Source organism: Ovis canadensis, chromosome 17, assembly GCF_042477335.2.
Source record: "Ovis canadensis isolate MfBH-ARS-UI-01 breed Bighorn chromosome 17, ARS-UI_OviCan_v2, whole genome shotgun sequence".
NCBI classification, from domain to species: domain Eukaryota; kingdom Metazoa; phylum Chordata; class Mammalia; order Artiodactyla; family Bovidae; genus Ovis; species Ovis canadensis.
In genome coordinates, this window is record NC_091261.1 from 30,598,858 (window position 1) to 30,614,999 (window position 16,142).

The 16,142-nt window shown below is 38.9% G+C and overlaps 1 protein-coding gene across 2 annotated transcripts; it reads left to right on the forward strand.

Annotated features, from left to right (window-relative positions):
* The first annotated feature begins 401 nt into the window (after positions 1-401).
* PCDH18 (protocadherin 18) lies at positions 402-15,296 on the forward strand. Of its 2 annotated transcripts, none has more exons than XM_069558599.1 (4): positions 402-3,379; positions 4,186-4,274; positions 4,364-4,527; positions 13,348-15,296. In XM_069558599.1, the coding sequence occupies exons 1-4, from the start codon at positions 893-895 to the stop codon at positions 14,013-14,015; spliced, it is 3,408 nt and encodes a 1,135-aa protein (XP_069414700.1). In that variant the 5' UTR covers positions 402-892; the 3' UTR covers positions 14,016-15,296. The 2 variants fall into 2 exon arrangements, with proteins under 2 accessions (XP_069414700.1, XP_069414701.1); XM_069558600.1 differs by having other exon boundaries at positions 4,189-4,274.
* Positions 15,297-16,142: the final 846 nt, after the last annotated feature.

Below are 16,142 nucleotides of genomic sequence, written 5' to 3' on the forward strand. Positions count from 1 at the left end.
TACTTAAGGACTATGAAAAGCAAGATGATTACATGTTTGCGGAAGAAGAAAGGGCAATTAAGAAAACCAGGGCAATTTAAAATACCAAATAAATAAAGGCGACCAGAAGTTGATTTAAAGTTTTTCTTCTGTAATTTGTCTCTCCTTTGTCGTGGCACGCTCAGAGAAAGTGAATGCAGTAGATGCCGAGGAGGAAGGGAGAGGGGTGGAGGAAGGCAGGAGCAGTCACGGAGCCTCCCGCATCCTGCTCCCCCAGCCCCCACCGGCCCTGCTCTCCCAGGCTCGCTCTCTCCCGCGCCCCCAGCCCCCGCCCCCCAGCCCTCCCCGTCTCTCTCCTTCTCCCACCCTCCTCGTCAGTCTGCCCAGCCCTCGCTTTGGGGACTCCATCAGCTTTTGATTTGGAAGGACGCTGATTGGCTGGAAGCGATTCAACACACGCCGGGCCAGAGAGCTTTGTCTGAGTTGAAGTGAAGTTGTACAGATTTTAGACTGGAGTCAGCAATCACGGGCGTTTAGTCTGCAGCCGAGCAGAGAAAGGGAGAGAGAATCACTCGGGAAAGATCCATTGCGGACTCCGCCGGCACCCTGCAATAGATGGATTCCGACTACACAAGGGGGAAACCGCGGAGGTGACACTCTTCTTTGCCTGCCAAGAGGACGAACGGCCAAACAAATGCAAGGGCTGGACTCCATGCCGGTAATATCTGGAAGGCGTGACACGGTGTGTATAAAGCAAAAGTTTGCGAGCTGTTAATTGCTGTGCTGTGTTATTAAGAGACGCTTTCAAGTTTCCGGTACCAAATATAGCTTAGCTTTAAGTTGCCAAAGGAAGTTGAGGGGATTGGTTTTCTGTTTTAACTTGCTCTGTGAGCGGAATCTCATAAACTGACCGATGTACCAAATGAATGCTAAAATGCACTTTACGTTTGTTTTTGCACTCTTGGTGGTGTCTTTCAACTTGGATGTGCTGGGCAAGAATTTGAAATACAGGATTTATGAGGAGCAGAGGGTTGGATCGGTAATTGCAAGACTATCAGAGGATGTGGCTGATGTGTTAGTTAAGCTACCTAATCCTTCTACTGTTCGCTTCCGAGCCATGCAACGGGGAAATTATCCTCTACTCGTGGTCAACGAGGATAACGGGGAAATCAGCATAGGATCAAAAATTGACCGCGAGCAACTATGCCAGAAAAACTTGAACTGTTCCATAGAGTTTGATGTGATCACTCTGCCCACTGAGCATCTGCAGCTTTTCCATATTGAAGTTGAAGTGCTGGATATTAATGACAATTCGCCCCAGTTTTCAAGATCTCTCATACCTATTGAGATTTCAGAAAGCGCGGCAGTGGGGACCCGTATCCCTCTAGACAGTGCATTTGATCCAGATGTTGGGGAAAATTCCCTCCATACGTATTCTCTTTCTGCCAATGATTTTTTTAATATCGAGGTTCGAACCAGGACTGATGGAGCGAAGTATGCAGAACTCATAGTGGTCAGAGAGCTGGATCGGGAACTGAAGTCAAGCTATGAGCTTCAGCTCACCGCCTCCGACATGGGGGTGCCTCAGAGGTCTGGCTCATCCATACTAAAAATCAGTATTTCAGACTCTAATGACAACAGCCCTGCTTTTGAGCAGCAGTCTTATATAATACAACTCTTAGAAAACTCCCCTGTTGGCACTTTGCTCCTTGATCTGAATGCCACGGATCCAGATGAGGGCGCTAATGGGAAAATTGTCTATTCCTTCAGCAGTCATGTGTCTCCCAAAATTATAGAGACTTTTAAGATTGATTCAGAAAGAGGACATTTGACTCTTTTCAAGCAGGTGGATTATGAAATCACCAAATCCTATGAGATTGATGTTCAGGCTCAAGATTTGGGTCCAAATTCAATCCCAGCACATTGCAAAATTATAATTAAGGTTGTGGATGTTAATGACAATAAACCTGAAATTAGCATAAACCTCATGTCCCCTGGAAAAGAAGAAATTTCTTATATTTTTGAAGGGGATCCTATTGACACATTTGTTGCCTTGGTCAGGGTTCAGGACAAGGATTCTGGGCTGAATGGAGAAATAGTTTGTAAGCTTCATGGACATGGTCACTTTAAACTTCAGAAGACTTATGAAAACAATTATTTAATCTTGACGAATGCCACGCTGGATAGAGAAAAGAGATCTGAATACAGTTTGACTGTAATTGCTGAGGACAAGGGGACACCCAGTCTCTCTACAGTAAAACATTTTACTGTTCAAATCAATGATATAAATGACAATCCACCCCACTTCCAGAGAAGTCGATATGAATTTGCAATCTCAGAGAATAACTCACCCGGGGCGTATATCACCACCGTTACAGCCACAGATCCTGATCTTGGAGAAAATGGGCAAGTGACGTATACCATTTTGGAGAGTTTTATCCTGGGAAGTTCCATAACTACATATGTAACCATTGACCCATCTAATGGAGCCATCTATGCCCTCAGAATATTTGACCATGAGGAGGTGAGTCAGATCACTTTTGTGGTCGAAGCAAGAGATGGTGGAAGTCCAAAGCAACTTGTAAGCAATACCACTGTTGTGCTCACCATCATTGATGAAAATGACAATGTCCCTGTGGTTATAGGGCCTGCACTGCGCAATAACACGGCAGAAATCTCCATCCCCAAAGGGGCTGAAAGCGGCTTTCATGTCACAAGAATTAGGGCAATTGACAGAGACTCTGGTGTGAATGCAGAACTCAGCTGCTCCATAGTAGCAGGTAATGAGGAGAATATCTTTGTAATTGATCCACGATCATGTGACATCCATACCAACGTAAGCATGGAATCTGTTCCCTACACAGAATGGGAGCTCTCAGTTGTCATCCAGGACAAAGGCAATCCTCAGCTGCATACCAAAGTCCTTCTGAAGTGTGTGATCTTTGAATATGCAGAGTCAGTGACAAGTACAGCAATGACCTCAGTAAGCCAGGCACCCTTGGATGTCTCCATGATTATAATCATTTCCTTAGGAGCAATTTGTGCAGTGTTGTTGGTTATTATGGTGCTGTTTGCAACTAGGTGTAACCGAGAAAAAAAAGACACTAGATCCTACAACTGCAGGGTAGCAGAATCGACATACCAGCATCACCCCAAAAGACCCTCCAGGCAGATCCACAAAGGGGACATCACATTGGTGCCTACCGTTAACGGCACCCTGCCCATCAGATCTCATCACAGGTCATCTCCGTCTTCATCTCCCACCTTAGAAAGAGGGCAAATGGGCAGCCGGCAGAGTCACAACAGTCACCAGTCCCTCAACAGTTTGGTGACCATCTCATCAAACCACGTGCCAGAGAATTTCTCATTAGAACTCACCCATGCCACCCCTGCTGTTGAGGTAAGATCACACCCTGCACCTATTCACTGGCACACTCAGTTGTTAGTGGTCAGAAGTTTGTCTATGCCTTAGTTCTTAAATGTTTCCATTACTAAGTAACAGTACTAACAAAATGGAAATTAAATAGGACGCACGTTACATTATGTAGATAAAGCAAATATACACACCTCAGCATGCTGGTCTGAAGTTTTTCATAAAGAATCTGCTTGCATGTACTATGTGTAATGTCGAAAAGTAAATGTGAAGCTAGCAAAGGACTATCTAATTAGAGTCCCCTTATCCTCAGACTATGATATTTCAAGCCAGAAACAAAGGGGCTTGCTCTAATTCTCATAGTTATGGTCTCTTAAGAAAAATTTAAAAATGGAGGCTTCCAGAATCCCATCCCAGTGCATGTGTATTTGTTCAACTTTTGAAATTTTTCTGACATTATTTTGACTACATGTGTTTTACAGCATTTCCCATATATTTTTACAGCATTTCCCATGTATTTTTATAACTGATCACTTTAACCTGAACAATAAAATAAAAGTAATCAGTCATTGTTTAAATAAAGGAATCCCCTTTCAAAAAGAAAATGTCAGCTGTATGATAACATCTAAATCTCTCTGGGACTTATTTCATTTCTGTTTGGTGGCTGGTTGCATGGTCTATCAGAGTCTAGCATGTGTAGGTCTTTAAAATGAAGATAATGTGTTCAATTAATTAGGATGAAGTAGTGAGTAGTAACTGTAGTTGCTTGCTTAAAGCTTTTGAGTATTGGGGGATTTGTGTCCAGGAATCAATACAGTCTGTTTGGTTTCCAGCAGGTCTCCCAGCTTCTTTCAATGCTTCACCAGGGACAGTATCAGCCAAGGCCAAGTTTTAGAGGAAACAAATATTCCAGGAGCTATAGGTATGAATGACCCTCCTGTTACCTATTATATCTCCAATAACCTAATGCTGAAGAGTAAAATCTATGCTTTCCCTGACTTCTCTTTCTAGATATGCCCTTCAAGACATGGACAAATTTAGCCTGAAAGACAGCGGCCGTGGTGACAGTGAAGCAGGAGACAGTGATTATGATCTGGGGCGAGATTCTCCAATAGACAGGCTGCTGGGTGAAGGATTCAGTGATCTGTTTCTTACAGATGGGAGAATTCCAGCAGGTAAGAGTGTGGTGATAGATAAATCCTTATTTTCAGGTCTACTGCCCCAGTGGGAGTGAGTGGTTTCTCCCATGCTTTTATTTTTTCTTTGTACTAAAGTAGCTATATGCACACTATCAGTAATGAACATAAATTGAAACAATTTTATATTGTTTAATTAAAATTCATAGTAAGCAGTTGGTAGAGAAAGGGAATAAACAGGAAAGCTTAAGAGGACAAGAAGGAAGGAGTGGGGAGAGGAGGATAAAAAAACCCACACCACTTCCCTCCTCTTTCTCCCTCATCCACTACTGCCATAGGGCACTCTTGAGCAATTCTGTCAAATTACTGGGTGGTTGTTTTTTATTCAGACAGCCTGTTTTGGTGCCTAGTGGTAAGCAGGACTATAATTTGGAGGACACATTTCCTGTGATGGGAACCAACTCACATAATCAGAGATGAAAATACTCTAGGGAATGGTATACTTCAATCACTAAAAATAGGCAAAAGAATGCATCTTTGTAGCTGGCAAGCATGGAATATTTTTTGCCACCTTTCATTTTATGTCTCCACTGTAATGAAGGAGGGGCCAGAGTCCAAGAGGGGAATTTATACGTACACAGCTAGATGGAGGAGACCCTATTAAGTTGTGAGCCACGTTTTCCGTAGAGTCCCTCCTCTCTAATCCTACAGTAGAAACTCTCAGATCCAGCTGAGTAAATACTGACTGCCTCACTGTAGCAACCCTGTTACTAAAGACTATAATATTAAATCAACCCTTCAGAACCTATTCCTTTGGCTACTTATATTTCTAAATTCCACTGAATGTTGATCAAATAACTGCCACTTGATAAATGAATAAATGAAGTGATAAATGAAAGAAAAGGAGAACAAAACTGTATTACCTGTGTGAGTCCATGAACAACTGTTTCCTAAATACAGATAAATAAGATAGTTTAGGAAATAGACTTCAGGGAGCTTCAGAGAGCCACCGAAACTCAGTGGAAATCAGTAAATAGAAATGCTAGCTCTCGTAAACTGTAGTCGTAACGGTGGCAGCAGCTGCAGGAGTATTAATCCAGGCAGTCACAGTCACAGTTACCAGTGATGCCCCAGTGCTTCCTCTGGGCTCATGAGTTCAGGACCTGCACTCCCTCTCCCAGCACTCTGGCATAGCAATTAGTGGTGATGGTAGTAACAGTAGTGTTCTAGCAATTAGTGGTGATGGTAGTAACAGTAGTGTTCTAGCAATTAGTGGTGATGGTAGTAACAGTAGTGTTCTTTTTTTTTTTTTTTTTTTAAGCTTTGAAAACAGAAGCTTATAAAGGTTAAAAAAAAAGTATACAAAATCAAGCAATTTGTATATTTTAGAGGTGAGATTTGAACCCATGCCTCTACTCAGAAACACAAATCTATCAAGAATAATATAAAGTAAGTTTGTTGTTGTTTTTTTAATACCTTGAGGGGCATATTTGTTTTGCCCTTCTAAAGTCTTACTACCTGTCTGAGAACCAGTGGAATGCTGCTTATTTAATTATGCTATTACTGTAACAGATACTGCATTTCTGACAGGATGATGTATGGGAAAGACTTCTAGTGGCATTAAGGGCTATAATCAATGTTCACTGAAAGCTGATACACAGTCACTCATGCTGGGGGTTTTTTGTTTGTTTTTGTTAAATTCATAAATTCTCTAGACCAATTTAAAGAGAAATTCTTGAAAAAACTAGTGGAATATATATGGCCTCAGACAATTTGCTCATAGAGAAACAGTTTTGTTATTCTTATCCAGGAAATGAAAAAGTTGGCTGAATTGCTATGATTCTATAATACTGATGGAACTCAAATTTTGAATATTGATCCCTAATTTTCAATAATATAATTACCCAACTTAAATTATTTCATAAAATGGAAACATATCATGGGTATAATACCAATATTTCCTAAGTTATTTTTTCAGTTGTAGAAAGTTGACTCATTGACACAATTCATTTATCACTATAGTTAAAAATATAACTGCCCCTGCTTGGATAACCTTGCTGGGCCCAAATGATGCCTAAAGTCCTTTTTTAACTCTGAAATTCTCTAATTCAATAACTAATCATGGTCTAATTTTTTTTTTAAAAAAGGTCACAACTCCTCTTTCATTCTAGCCTGTATTTTCAAAGTTACCACTGCCAGGTATGTTCATGGCAGGAGAGTTATCTAATGCTTGAATTAAAGAATAAAGGATAATTGGGGAAATAATAGGTGGATATTGATAAACTCTAGATACTAGAGCCTTATTTAGTGAGTGACTTGAGACTCCTCCTAAGTCACATTTCTTTTGAAAGTTAGAGGCTCATTTTTATATTACCATTTAATAACACCAGTTAATATGTAGACAAGTCTTTAAAAAGGAATTCCACAAAATTATACTTAATCTAGGTGTGTGGTGGGAGAGCTCTTTTGCTAGGCCATGTAACTGTATTTTAATAGATTGTATTACAATACATACACTTCTACCTTATTAGCTTCTTGTCTCTATGTGGGGTATTGTAGAAACTATTCTAGAGGGGGAGCCTGGTGAGCTGCCGTCTATGGGGTTGCACAGAGCCGGACATGACTGAAGCAACTTAGCAGTAGCAGCAGCATTCTAGAGGCACATTGCACCAGGAAGTCACTAATGATCCATAAAATATCTTAAGCTTTTTGTATGCTTGGCTAGTATAGAAATGTGCATAATCAAATATCTATACTTAATTATCACCTTCATTCTGATGATACATTACCCATATTCTGGTTTATTCTTCACATTTGCAGTTTCTTTCAACACATTAGTGTGTTTAAGTTTTGCTTTGTAAACTTTGTATTCCCAGGAAATATTCCAAGTAGAAAAACATGTTAAGTCCACATCTGAATGCCATTAACGGAAATCAGCACAATTTTTTTAAAGCATGGATATTTTTAGGATTTCAGTGTCTTATTCCAACTGTTTTTTTCTGCATTAGACTGTGATCAAATATAGATTATGTTATATTGCTTTGCCTGCCAACAGGGTCATTTCTGGTCATCCATTCTATTAATTCATTCCAATAATTCCCACAGGAGGACTCTGCATTCTGAACAGTAAAGTCAGCAGGCATTTTTGTCTGTTGGCTCATGTTTGTCAACATACTTTCTTCCTTACTCATTCAACTTTGAATTACAGCTCTACACAAATGCTTGCAAAATCTCCCGCCAGGATGTCCTTGCGATACTCCTTGACTGAGCTCATTTCATTTTTTTTTTTTAGCATTGTAACATCTATGATTATTTAATTCAAACACTCCTTTTTAATTCTATGTCCTCTCCATTCTCATGGCTGGTACCCTACTTCTGGTTGCTTTTCTGTATCAGCACATGAAGTGATATTCACTCTCCAATAGCTTCTTCCTTTGTCAAACCTTTCTTTCATACAGCTTGAACAACTTTTTCAGAAATGGCAACCCACTCCAGTGTTCTTGCCTGAAGAATCCCAGGGATGGGGGAGCCTGGTGAGCTGCCGTCTATGGGGTCGCACAGAGTCGGACACGACTGAAGTGACTTAGCAGTAGCAGTTCAAAAACAGTAATTGACTTTTGTTTTCCGGCAACACCTAATTCAGCTGTTTGTCTTGACATTTCAAGGCCAGTGAAATCCAGTCTTAGCTTATTAAATTTATTATTTTTTTTATCTTTTGCAAAAGGCAGGGTCATTTCTACATAACACAGCAATCCTTCACTAGTGTTCATGTTTCTGCTTGAAAAATTAGCTTGTCTTTACTTTGTCTATCTAAATTCTATTCATCTTTCAAAGTTTGTTTCAAGTTTCTCTTTAACTGCTTCAGCATCCACCTCTACTCTTTTTTTTAAATTTTATTTTTATTGAAGTATGGTTGCTATACAATATTATATGTTATAGGTATATAATACAGTGATTCACAATTTTTTAAAGTTATATTTCACTTATAGTTATATAGAATAGTGGCTAATAGTTTAGAATATACCTAATAGTTTGTACCTCTTAATCCCTTATCCCTATCTTGCCCCTCCTCTCTTCCCTCTCTCCACTGGTAACCATTAGTTCATTCTCTGTATCTGTGAGCCTGTTTCTTTTTTGTTATATTCACCAGTTATAGCTTTTAGATTCTGCATATAAGTGACATCCTACTTTTTTTTTTTTTTACATATTGTCTCAGCATCATATAGTTTGACACTTTAGACATCTATGACCTCATTTGTCACATTTGATTTTTCTAGTACTGGAAACCATTTGAGGGCGAGGAGCTGTAACACCATTTTACATATGCCAGGCTCTTAATAGATTGATAACTCAATGACTAATGGCTTGATAGGAGTTAGGCATATATTTACCTGCTTATAATCAATGCCTGCTTCCTGTCCTGAATATAAGGTCTAGTACAGAGAGAAAACTCACCATCTTGCTGTGGGAAAACAGAGTTTTCTGTTTCCCCATGACTTTCCCTCCTCAGAGAAAGTTTAATCACCGGACAAGAGCTTTCAAGGAACAAAGGAAGATTGGCCACTTGCACAACTAGCCAACAAGTCCTGATTCTTGGATATGGTGTAGAACATCTGTGACACTAAGCTGTATGTACACTGAGAATGATTTTGCACAGTTGAGTCTTGGGGTAAAGGTTGAAAATATCAATGAAATTAAGAAATGCCCCTTCTGTGCCACTGTTCCTCCGTCTCTATTATTTTAGCCTTCCTTATCCCCATTGGGCTTCCCTGGTGGCTCAGAGGTTAAAGTATCTGCCTCTAATGCGGGAGACCTGGGTTCAATCCCTGGGTCAGGAAGATCCCCTGGAGAAGGAAATGGCAACCCACTCCAGTATTCTTGCCTGGAGAATCCCATGGATGGAGGAGACTGGTGGGCTACAGTCCATGGGGTCGCAAAGAGTCGGACACGACTGAGCAGAAAAAAAAAAAATTATCCCCATTAATCTTTATTCATTAATTTTTCATATTTTTTAGTTTCAAAAGTTTATATTAATTTATTATTTTATAACTAAAGCCCAATTTATTTATTGTGAAGTTATAAGATAGCATTCCCTGCCTAAAAATTCCTATGATCAAATTTATTTTTTATACAAACTGTTGCTTTAATTACTCAGATGGTATTGATTGTGATTTTCATTACATTTAGTTCTCTAGAAAGCTGATCATGCTCAGGAGTCTTAGAAGCTTGTGTAATTTTTCTTTTTCTCCCCCCTCATTAAACATAAACAAAACAAATTCGATCAAACAATTAAGACCTTCCCACAGAATTAAGGGCCAGAAAACAACTGAAGAGATGTCATTAGGTCTGTTACTCTTCCTTCTAAAAGGATGTGAGGAAGACAATACAGACAGATCTCCTTTCCACTTTCAGAGACTCAGGGAATTAAGGGAAAAATTAATTACCATTTGATAGTTATTTCGGTGCTTAGAAAACCTCATGGCTGTGGAGGTATTCCAGTTACTTTCAACATCTTTTGATTTGTCCGTATATGATAAACAACAATAGTTGGTAAATATCCCCCAATAATAGTAATGCTTGAAGTCAGCACATCTAAATATTTTTTATTCTTGCTGATTTAAATGTCACTTTTCTTCACAGCAAAATGACACAGGGATTCTCAGTATTGCTCTTTCTCTCACCCCATTGTGATTCCCATGGGATTGGCATTCACACTATCCATCGCTTTCTGTACTTTGAATTTCTAGCCTTCCTAACAATCAGACATTTTTTCTCATGGTTCTTACTCTCATTTTTGTTCTTCAGCTGACTCCTTCTCTATTAAGAATTGAGACCCAGAATGGATGAGGTATAAGAACAGAATTATCTCCGAGATGCACATGATGAAGAGCAGGGACTTCCACACCTTTGAACAAAGTCCTTTACATCTCCTTTTCTGAAAGGCGACATTTACTCTTCACTTTCTTGTGCATAAGTCTTTTCCAAAATTTTATTTTATTGTATGCTGCTGCTGCTAAGTTGCTTCAGTCGTGTCCAGCTCTGTGCGACCCCATAGACGGCAGCCCACTAGGCTCCTCTGTCCCTGGGAGTCTCTAGGCAAGAATACTGGAGTGGGTTGCCATTTCCTTCTCCAATTTTATTGTATCAGTTCAGTTCAGTTCAGTCGCTCAGTCGTTTCTGACTCTTTGCAACCCCATGAATTGCAGCATGCCAGGCCTCCCTGTCCATCACCATCTCCCGGAGTTCACTCAGACTCACGTCCATTGAGTCCATGATGCCATCCAGCCATCTCATCCTCAGTCGTCCCCTTCTCCTCCTGCCCCCAATCCCTCCCAGCATCAGAGTCTTTTCCAATGAGTCAACTCTTTGCATGAGGTGGCCAAAGTACTGGAGCTTCAGCTTTCGCATCGTTCCTTCCAAAGAAATCCCAGGGTTGATCTCCTTCAGAATGGACTGGTTGGATCTCCTTGTAGTCCAAGGGACTCTCAAGAGTCTTCTCCAACACCACAATTCAAAAGCATCAATTCTTCAGTGCTCAGCCTTCTTCACAGTCCAACTCTCACATCCATACATGACCACAGGAAAAACCATAGCCTTGACTAGATGGACTTTAGTCGGCAAAGTAATGTCTCTGCTTTTGAATATACTATCTAGATTGGTAATAACTTTTCTTCCAAGGAGTAAGCATCTTTTAATTTCATGGCTGCAGTCACCATCTGCAGTGATTTTATTGTATAAGAACACTTAATATGGAATCTACTCTATTAACCAAACTTTAGCTGTGTGATATCGTTAACAGTAGGTACAGTGTTTTACAGCAGATCTCTTGAACTTAATCTTGCTTAACTTAAAATTTATGCTTGTTAATTAGCAATTTCCCAGTCTGCCTAATGCTTGTTAACCACCATTTCATTCCTGGATTCTCTGAATTGGACCATTTTAGATGCCTCAAATACAAGGAATCATGCAGTATGTGTCTTCCTGTAACTAGCTTATTTCACAAAGCTTAATGTCCTCAAGGTTCATCCACATTGTCACATTTTAGAGAGTTTCCTTCCTGTTTAAGGCTGAATAATATTCCATTGTATGCATATGCTACACTTTCTTTATCCATTCAACAGTTGATAGACGTTTAGTTTGTTTTCACATCTTGGTTATTGTGAGTAGTGCTTTCCTAAACAGGGGGAGTGCTGTATCTATTTGAGATCTTGATTTCAATTCTTATGGGTAAATCCAAAAGATGGGATTGCTAGGTCATATGGTGGTTCTCTCTTAATTTTTTGAGTGACCTCCATATTATTTTCCATAGTACCTGCACCACTTACATTCCTAACACCAGTGTACAAACGTTCCAATTCTCCACACTCCCCTCACTTGTTATCCTTTTGTGTTTGTGTTTTATTATAGTCATTCTGGTAGGTTGGAGGTGATTTCTCATTGTGTGTTTTGATTTGCATTTCCCTGATAATTAGAAAATATGTAGCAAATGCCTAGCCTATACAGACACTTCAGACACTTCACCTAGTGCTGGGGATACAGCAAAAAGCACACTCAACAACTTGCTTCTCTCTGACAGGGGATTTGGCATTGTTCAAGAGTCATCCTTTTTAGCAATAATTTGGAAGAGAAATCATTCTTCAGCAGCCAGATCTACAGAATTAGCTCTGAATGTATAAGTATGGCTGATATCAATCCAGTTTTAATTCAAATCTAAGATAATTAGTTTGCATTTTCTGCATACTGTCATTTGAGCTAAAATGAAATCATGATATTGAAAGGACCTAATGATCACTGAAAGAGGTGGATGGTTTGTGGAGTGTATTTTACTTCTTCACATTTCTTGGTGGTTATGTAGTTAATATATTTGCCAAATTTAGAGATTTTTCCCTTCTTCATTTTCCTGGTTTTCTCATATCACTGATTATGTTCTGAGTGTAGCCACTCATATTCCAATGGGGCATCATAACATCTGGAAGAACTAACCAGTGGCTTTTTTTTTTCATATTCTTCATCTTTTGATAACTTTTCCAACTTTTTGAATTTAAAACCTCTAAAAGATTTCTTCTTAACAGAGTAACTGCAGATGGCTGGTAGTTGAGGATAATATACACTGCTGTTTTAAGTAACAAGTCAGTAAATAATCCAGTATATTTTTATGAGAGATTGATAAGTATAATTACTTATTCATTTATTATAGTCTCAGTGCCTCCACTAAAAGTAAAGTAAGTCAGATAGACTACATTATAGAAGGTACTCAAAGGTGTTACTCAAGGCTTATCTGGTAGCATTCTAAAGTTATGGATTTCACCGTACACCTCTGGGTTTTCATAGAGTTTATGTTCAGCAAATATTTCATCACTCACACCTTAGCTCTCTTCCAGACATTTTCATTCATAAGTTATCCATCCATTTTCTTATTGCTTGAGGAGCAGATGATATTCCTGAGAAGTACATGAGTCATAATCCTCCTTTCTTATTTGATGGACAAGAAAAAGTATATATACCAGGTCCAGGAGACCTGGGTTCAACCCCTGGGTTGGGAAGATCCCCTGGAGAAAGGAAAGGCTACCCACTCCAGTATTCTGGCCTGGAGAATTCCATGGACTGTATAGTCCATGGGGTCACAAAGGGTCAGACACGACTAAGAGACTTTCACACACATACACTAGGTCCATAAAACCAGCAGTCATATTAAAGTCGTAATTATAGTCCATCTAATGTATAAAGTAATAGGTTAGTACCATGATGATGATTTAAAATTGTGTATTTGAAAAAGAAAATAAAATTACGATTTTTTTCAATTATGTTTGAGTCACACGACGCCTAACACTGAATCCCTGTTGCTTTTCTTGAGTACAGCTATGAGGCTGTGCACGGAAGAGTGCAGGGTCCTGGGACACTCCGACCAGTGCTGGATGCCGCCGCTGCCCTCACCCTCCTCGGATTATAGGAGCAACATGTTCATTCCCGGGGAGGAATTCCCAGCACAGCCCCAGCAGCAGCATCCGCATCAGAGTCTTGAGGATGACGTGCAGCCTGTAGACTCTAGTGAGAAGAAGAAGAGCTTTTCCACGTTTGGGAAAGACTCCCCAAGTGAGGAGGACTCTGGGGACACCAGCACGTCCTCTTTGCTCTCGGAAATGAGCAGCGTGTTCCAGCGCCTCTTGCCCCCTTCTCTGGACACCTATTCTGAGTGCAGTGAGATGGACCGGTCCAACTCACTGGAACGCCGGAAGGGACCTTTGCCAGCCAAGACTGTGGGTTACCCACAGGGGGTGGCGGCCTGGGCAGCCAGTACGCATTTTCAAAACCCGACCAACAACTCTGGGCCCCCACTTGGAACTCACTCCAGTGTGCAGCCTTCTTCAAAATGGCTGCCGGCTATGGAGGAGATCCCTGAGAATTACGAAGAGGATGATTTTGACAATGTGCTTAACCACCTCAATGATGGCAAACATGAACTCATGGATGCCAGTGAGCTAGTGGCTGAGATTAACAAACTGCTTCAGGATGTCCGCCAGAGCTAGGAAATGTTGGCAGAGCATTTTTGTTTCCAGGTTTATGGAAATAGGAGACAGCAAAAACCCTGAAAGAACTGGCATTGCCAAATAGTTGCATTTATCATAAATGTGTCTGTGTATATTGAATATTAAATACTGTATTTTCGTATGTACACAATGCAAGTGTGATTATTTTAATCTGTATTTTAAAAATACATTTGTACCTTATATTTATGTGTAATTTAACAGACAAATTTTATTTTTTTACTCCCATGACAAACATGTCTTTCCTAATCATGTAGAAACTAGCCACTGTTTAAATCTGATATAATATTCAACCACAAAGAATAAACGCACTGCTTAGACTAGTTATGTTGGGGAAGAAATTGTTATCCTGTAGGAATAACCCCACTAAAGCATTATTCAATTCTTAGTTCCATTAAGTGATCCATCTTTTTTCATTACCTTTTTTTTTTAAAGTAAGCATCAGTAAACTGTTTATTTTATTATTGTTATTATTGTTTTTACTGCTCTCTGCTAGTTCTAATAGTTCAATTCTTACAGTAAAATTGAAACATGAAGTGAAATTTTATTTCAGGACTAGGAAGTATCTTTCACAGACAATGATTTAAAGAAATAGGAGTAGAATCAGTTTTTAACTCCCAGGCTCCTACTATTGCAGGGCATCACACTGGCCTGTTCTTAAAAATACTTCTAAAGTATTATCATCTACTTATAATCAAGATAAACAATGAATTTTATTCCATCCTTGTAATATGAGAGGTGTCCCAAGGAAATAGAATCTTGTCCTTTAAATGGATAACAGTGTGTATTTTAACAGCATAAAGTATTCATGGACAAAGACAATTATGTTGGTATACTTCTTAGGGTAGTAAATATAGCTGATTTATTCTGAAACTCTTCCATTCAAATCTTCCCCTCTCCTCTAACAATACTTGAACATTTTTATTTTTTGCAATGTTTTTTTGCTATAACTCTTCACTCTTAGCTTTTGTCTCTAGAGCATGATCTCATATTTTTGCTTTTATTTTTAGTATAGAAACATTTATAAAATTACAGTTTTTTACTGCAATTCTGTTTTAGTTATTGCGTGACAAACGGCAAATTCTTTATTTATTGTGCTGTTATGTCTCTGTGTGGAATGCCTTGGTAAGGGACGTTGGTGTTATGACTGTTCTCGTTTATGACCAAGCTTCTATTAATGTTATTTCTATGGATACACTTATCTTGATTGTACTCTCCAGAAAATTTTACTGTCAATGAAAATAAAAGGAAAATTAAAGTAAAGCTAAAGAGCCGTCCATAAATCAGAGTCCTGTTCCTACATATACATTCAAAGTTTTGCAAGAAGCATATCCTTCATAAGAGCGTATTTCAGTGTTGGGTTATGAATAGTAGAGTGGGAACATTCAATTGGCTTGGCAAACAAGAAAAACTACAATGGAAAAGGAATGAATTTGAGGTCTGTAATGGGAATGAAAGTAGTCTACCATATTTCCAACTGATTAAAGAATTTAAATGCATTTGAAGTATAAAGAAAAAATAATAATCAATCTTAACTGCTTGAACATTTTTCAGATTATTTCTCAAAGCTTATTGTGTTACACTGTGTCAGGGAAAAAAGTCTATACCCTTACAGTGTTTCCAAGAGGTGAAAATTTTATCTCCCTTGGTTTACTAGTAGGGAAATGAAAGACTGGAAAAGTTAAATAACCTTAAAATGGCTGAAACTCAGGTATTTAAATACTCAAATGAGTACCACATCATAAAGATATGTTATATCTTTCAAAAGGCACATCTTCCTTTGTAGAAAGGATTGCAATTACAAGTGAAATTTCAGTTTATTTTTCAGCAGGTTATGCATATAAATGCTAACCACACTGAAATACATTTTGCTTTTCAACGTCATTTCCTTTCAGTACATATTATCATTAAGAAAAAGACTTTTATAATTTCACTGTTCTTAATTTAAAGCATCAACAGTAATTTAAGAAGCAAAGCTGGAAATCAATGTTTGGATGATGTAAAATAAATAAAATGCACTATTGCATTAAATAGAAGACCTTTGTCTATTGTCTATACAGTGAACATTTCATCTCAAATTCCTTGCTTCTCCAACCTCCCTCACTTATT

Bases quoted from the DNA above. Each gene is read 5' to 3' on its own strand.
- PCDH18 (XM_069558599.1), top strand. From the start codon at position 893: ATGTACCAAATGAATGCTAAAATGCACTTTACGTTTGTTTTTGCACTC. The intron at 3,380-4,185 runs GTAAGATCACAC...TTTGGTTTCCAG, and splicing joins ATGCCACCCCTGCTGTTGAG to CAGGTCTCCCAGCTTCTTTC. The intron at 4,275-4,363 runs GTATGAATGACC...TTCTCTTTCTAG, and splicing joins AAATATTCCAGGAGCTATAG to ATATGCCCTTCAAGACATGG.